Raw genomic sequence first — 6,214 nt, 5'->3', positions numbered from 1 at the left:
CCAGAGATTGAACTCATGCTGTAGTGGCTGATGATAGGTTCATAGTGCTGAGACTTAACCCCTTGAGCCACCAGTAAGGCCCCTATTTTTCCATTTTATAAAGAGAGTTATGACCTTACAACAGGCATCCCTGTGGGATAGCTAGTAGAAGGTGCTGTTCTAAGCATTTATAAGCATGAATTTTCTTAACCCACCCAGCTATCAATGTGTTATCTTCAGTCTTATAAGAAAACCAAGGCAAAGAGAGATAAGATTTACTTGGTAGACGTCAGTTACTAGTGAGTTACAGTACTGTCATTCAAACATAGCCCAGGCTGATTTTCTGATCCATAAAAGAGATTGGCATTCTTATTAAAATAGCAAGAATTAACCATGTGGCATAACCCAAGAAGCCTGCAAAATATAGTGCTTGTTAAGTAATTATGAGGTATGGTAAGTGTGATTTTATTCTTTCATGGCATTCTTTCCTAGGTGTGCAGTACACTTCAATGTGAAAACTTGTACCAAATTTATTATAAAATATCTCCCTATGGGATAAGTAATTCAATTTCCTCAAAATGCTTAATAAGCCATGAAAAGCTGATCTAGAAGTTTCCAAAAGGAAAATATGTTGATTTTATTGCTTATGATGTTTCTTCTTTTTGAGTCTTACCTGGAGGCATTCTATGCATTCTGCAAGAATCATGGTGATGTCACAGCAGAAGTCATGTGTCCCATTCTTGAGGTAAGAGTCCTTGAATTTTTTATGCTAATTAATGTGCATATATCCTCTTTATTTACATGGCTCTGTTTACATTTATCTTAGCAGCTCCTTCATCTAGTAATAAAATAAACAATATTATTTACAAGTTTTCTACATAACAGTTATTTTGGAATAGGAAATAATAGAGCTTGATTATGATTCATTTCAATGTTGTATGAAGACTGTAGATTTTAATTAGCTAAAGATTTATTACCTTATAGGTAGTCAGTAGGCTTTAGACATTCTTATAATAGTCACCAAAATTCCCTCTTGTAGGGGAATAATGGACAACTGGATAACCTGCCCCCCATAAGTTGGTACCAACATCCACAGTGGCTCCATCCTTGGGACATCGGTCCTCATAAAACCCTAAAAGCTGTTCTCAGTCATTCCAGCTCTGGGACAAGAAGACTGTGGGTTAATGGGTTAATGGTTGATAGATAGCAAACCTTATATTTAACTGTGTGTCAAATGCTACCATTGGCTTCAACCTTTCTTCTTTGATGATACACAGCTGGTTCCCTAATCATGGTTTTGCTTTTCACAGTTTTAGTTATCAACAGGCAATCATAATCCAAAAATAATAATGATACAATAAAATATGTTGAAAGAACTTACATTTATTTAACTTTTATTATGATATATTGTCAAATTGTTCTAGATTATTTTAGTGATTTTGCTAATCTCTTATCATGTCTAGCTTATAAAGTAAACTTTATCTTATTATACACAGACAAAACAAGATGGGACTTGAGATGATCTGTGGTTTCAAGTATCCTCTTGGGGAGTGGGGGCGGTCTTAGATATCCCCTGGGACAAGGAGGATGACTATACTCTTTTTAATTTGTCTTAATCATCATAAATTTCATCTGTGCTCAGAAGCCCAGTTCCTTGCAAATATTGATCTGTCTGTGGGAGACTGTGCCAGACCTCAGGAGGACCTGAGGAGTCGTCTAAGCAGTTTGTACTGAGTGTTTGTTACAGATCTCTCTCATTGGTTTCCTAAATTACTTGATTTTTTAAAAATAAAAAATATGGGCCCTCCCTGGTGGCACAGGAGGTTGAAGCAAGCACTAAGAAGCTAAAACCACTTCAGCATGAGTTCAATCCCCGCCCTGAAGGTGACACACATGGCGTGGCAGACCTCTCCTGACCCGCCCGCTGCTCCCCTCAGCAGTGTACTTCATGGACTTGCCTGTTCTGTGCCTCAACTCTGTCTCTGGTGAATCTTTTCACAACCCCCACACCTCAGGCCTGTACCCCAGTTCTTTGTGCATAAATAAATAAATCTTTAAAAATATATATATATGGACTTCCTTTTTGGCCTAGGGGCTAAGGCTCAGGGAGCTGACCGACATGGTGCAGCAGACCTCTCCTGACCGGCCCACTGCCCCCCTCAGCAGTGTATTTCAGTAGATCTGCCTGTTATGCTCCCCACTCTGTCTCTGGTGAATCCTCTTTCTCTCCCCTATGAACTACTCCCCAGTTCTTGTATGCATGTATAAATTAAAAATAAATCTTTAAAAATATATATCATTTGGGGTTCTTCTAAGCCCTTTGCTATGCTCTGTAAAACTAAGCTTTGTCTCAAGATTGTCTGTAGTCATTAGATAATCTGTAACTTCACTGGTGTGCAGATATTTAAGCAGCTTAGTGACTTCTGATTTCCAGAAAAGCTTGTTAAGAAGTACCTTTTGGGCAAAACAAAAAACAAAAAAAAGGAGAAAACAAACCTGAATAACTATTTGCATATATTTTAATTAATTATTCTGGAGCCACATATGATAAAATTAGTTCCCCTCTAAACATCTAATCATTTAAATTTCATAGTTAAAGATACCTTGCAATCTGCTGCTAAAACTCAAAAGTCAAAAACAGCCCCAAAGTAAAAAGTTTATCACTGGGAACTCCAAAAAAGCTGTTTTTGTTCTTTTTCTACAGAATGTGGTGATTGATGAATAACATTTTTTGTGTGTATTCTAAATGTCAGAAAGTGAATTAGTTCCAGATATGCTGATCACATGAATTACCTGGATCCTCTCCTCTTTTCATAAATTTAGCTACTAGCTACACAGCAAGAACTCACATTCCCTTGGTTCAAAAATGTAGATTCTACATAGCATAATTACTGTGGTTTAGGATTGTTTCTTCTATTAATACCAACAAAATATGAAAAATAAAGATTATACCAAAACTTGTAATTTTGCAAACAATATACAATGGCACTCTTATAGCTAATGTTTAAGTGCCAGATACTACCCGAAGTGCTTAAATACATGAATTCTACAAGATGCTTTCTTTTTTTCCAAAGGGGATGCTAAGGCTCAGAGAAGGCTAATGTCACACCCAGACAGCCTGACTCCTATTCCTATATGTTTATCTGTTGCCAGATTACCACTACATTAAAATTACCATCTAAAATTCTTTTGACTAGAAGTAAATAATGCTAGGTCATAAGCAGAATATGAATACATTCTAAATATCAGAAATAGATAAGAATATATTCATAATACTCCAAAATGTGAAAAGGACCGCATAGTATTAAAAGAATGATCCTCTCTGGGAGGGTTTATTTGAACTACGGCATACTGAGGGTTTTATTGTCCCTTTCTATATCTACTATACTAATATATTAGGTTACATTTTGTTCAAGTTATGTTAAAAATAAAAACAATCTGGCCCTCCCTGGTGGTGCAACCGGTTAGGACTCAGCACTGCAAGAGAGCCACAGCCTCTTTCAAGTCTGAGTTGGATCCCCGCCCCGCCCCCCACCCCAGGTGATCCCACGGCGGGGGTACACCTCTGCTGACCAGCCAGCTGCTCCCCTCAGCAGTGTACTTCCATGATCTGCCTGTTCTGCTCCCCCACTCTGTCTCTGATGAAGGCTCTCACCACCTCTGCAACTCTGGCTTGTACCCCAATTCTGTATGAATAAATAAATATTAAAAAAAGAAAATCCTCCCCAAAACAATAGTTTCAGCAGCAACAAAAAATAAAAACTAACTATATATATATATATTATATAAAAATATCAGTTACATGTGGTACACACAATTGTAACTTTTCTAATGATATGAGCAGAAGAGATTATTCAGTTTTACATACATAACTTATATCATTACCTTCCCTTTCATTTGTATAACTAAAGAGCACTTATAGTTCATAAAGTTCTTCCATACATAGTCTCCTTTGGCAAGAGGCTTCAAAAGACTTAATCTGATAGAAAAAAGGCATATGGCAGAATCTAGACTTACATTTGTAAGTTGACATAGTAACAAGACTGTAGATTCATGTTAAAGAAAAGTTGATGTGCACTACTATTTGCCTTCATGCCTTTTGTTATTTGTTTGAATTTTCTATGTGGGTCACGAAACAGTGACAAATAAGTACAGGATATATTTATTTCCTCCCCTGGTCAGGACCTGATACTGCTGGACTTGATTCCAGTTCGCTTCACTCTCCCATTGCCATCAATCCCTCCACCCACTGCTCCCACCAGGTATTCCCTTCTTGCTATTAGAAAGTGGCAAGAATGTATAATCTGCTCAGCCCAACTTTAAAATGTGCAACTCTTAAGGACTTAGAGCCAGTCGATGGTACTTTGTTATCTTTTGCAGCAACACCAAAAACTGTTGGGGTTTTCATTTAATGAGTGTTAGAGGGAGCTGTGAAAGGAAAGATATAGACCCCCCCCCCAACATACACTGTGCCAGCAGGACACCAACCCTCTGCAACGGATATAGGCTTAAGAGAAACTAACGTTACACGTGAACTCGCTTCTATAATCAGATGTTGTGTCCAACTGCCAAGGATATATAGCCATGGCAGGGGACATAGTAGGACTTCTTGTGACATTTGATGAGACTCTACAAACGGGTAGAATTTTAACCTGGAACCTTTAAAATGGGGTTTCCAGCATTATAGACAAAGGGAGGATGTATTAATTAATAAGGACAAGACGTTGGAAAGTAAAGGGAGAAATCAGAAAACCTACTGTATCAAAGTCCTCTCTTGTTGGCATGACAACATGATGCCTTTCGTGTGTTCTCCCAGCAACCTGACTGTCCTGTTTCTCCAGCATCCAGTGTTGCAGCTGGCGCATCCCTCCCTGCTTTATTTCACACAGCTTCCTCTGCTGGAAGGAGCTCTTGCTGCCTTCTGGGTCTGCATGCTGCCCACCTGCTCTGTTTGCCTCCTAACGTCCTAACATCTCAGAACCAGAAAACATGGTGAAGGACATCTGGCACAACTAATTCCACTGTTGCTCCTCCTGCCTTAGCTGTTATTTCAAGGTGCTTTATTGCCCCGAAATTTTCCTCTTACATTTCTCCTCTCATCCCTACAAGGTATAAAATTACTGACAGTAGTGATTATATTCAGTAGCCGGAGGCAGCTGCCTTTGTTTCCAACTAAGGTCACTCCCCTTACTGGCTCACCCATAATTTCCATGTGAGCAGTCAAAGAATCAGGAACTAGCTCACATTCTCGTGTTAGGAAACACCTGTCTTAACAAGAGTTCCGGTAAAATGTGTTGCAAGTCTGGATTTGTTACTGGTTAATTAATTAAAATAAGCTCACTAGAGGCTATCAGAGAGCCATTCATTTCTGCTTCTTTGTGCATTGGAATCTCAGATTCTGTGGTGGTGTGATATGCATCTCAGGAAGGTGATCCTAGGCCTCTGAATCACAGAGTGCTATAACCATTGTCACCTCAATAAAAAAAAATTGCACATTCTGATTAATTAGGTCTGGACCATGTCCTGAGATTCTGCCTTTCTATCAAACTTCAAGGTAATGTCAAAGCCATTAGCCGAGGAAATGAAACCTGAGTAGCAATACTGTAGAACTGAGAATTAAGAAGTAGTAAAAGTATAGTTTTTTTTTCTGTTGTATCCAGTAAATAGTTAAGCACTGGGTATTAAAAAATGAAAAGTTAACAAGAGAAACATGCTTCCTTAAAGATTTTAGAATGTAGTGGAGAGAAAAATACCTGAAGATTTCAAAATAATGTGGTAAGTGCAGAGTACTTAGATGAGACAACTTTCTGAGCCTAGGGATACTTTGGCAACACCTGTGGGAGGAAGGTGCAGCTTGTGCAGGGCAGTCTGAGGTGAAACAGTCAGAGTAGGTAGGAAAAGAACAAAGAGACAAAGAAAGAGAAAGAAATTTCAAGAGTGAGAAGTGTTAGAAGAGGCCTGACATTTGCTGAGGTTGCTAGTTGGTCATACCACAGAGAAAACAGGCCACGAGTACATGTGCCCTCTGAAAGAGCTGCTTGCCCCATCACCTTAAAAATACAGAAACTGGCCCTCCCTGGTGGCGCAGCGGGTTAAAGCACAGCACTGAGAATCTAAAGCCGCTTTCGTATGAGTTCGATCCCCGCCTGCCCCAGAGGTGACCACATGGCGTGGCAGACCTCTCCTGACCCGCCCGCTGCTCCCCTCAGCAGTGTACTTCGTCCATCTGCCTGTT

General features: G+C 39.3%; 1 protein-coding gene across 1 annotated transcript in view; it reads left to right on the top strand.

Annotated features, from left to right (window-relative positions):
• ATP6V0D2 (ATPase, H+ transporting, lysosomal 38kDa, V0 subunit d2) overlaps window positions 1-6,214 on the top strand; it is a 37,415-nt gene that overhangs the window by 26,760 nt on the left and 4,441 nt on the right. The window contains exon 5 of the mRNA XM_004679753.2: window positions 647-724. Coding sequence (XP_004679810.1) covers window positions 647-724 — 78 coding nt within the window. The remainder of the gene's footprint in view (window positions 1-646; window positions 725-6,214) is intronic.

This window comes from Condylura cristata, unplaced genomic scaffold (assembly GCF_000260355.1).
Source record: "Condylura cristata isolate star-nosed mole 26May11 unplaced genomic scaffold, ConCri1.0 scaffold00009, whole genome shotgun sequence".
NCBI classification, from domain to species: domain Eukaryota; kingdom Metazoa; phylum Chordata; class Mammalia; order Eulipotyphla; family Talpidae; genus Condylura; species Condylura cristata.
This window is presented reverse-complemented; position numbering and strand designations above follow the sequence as displayed.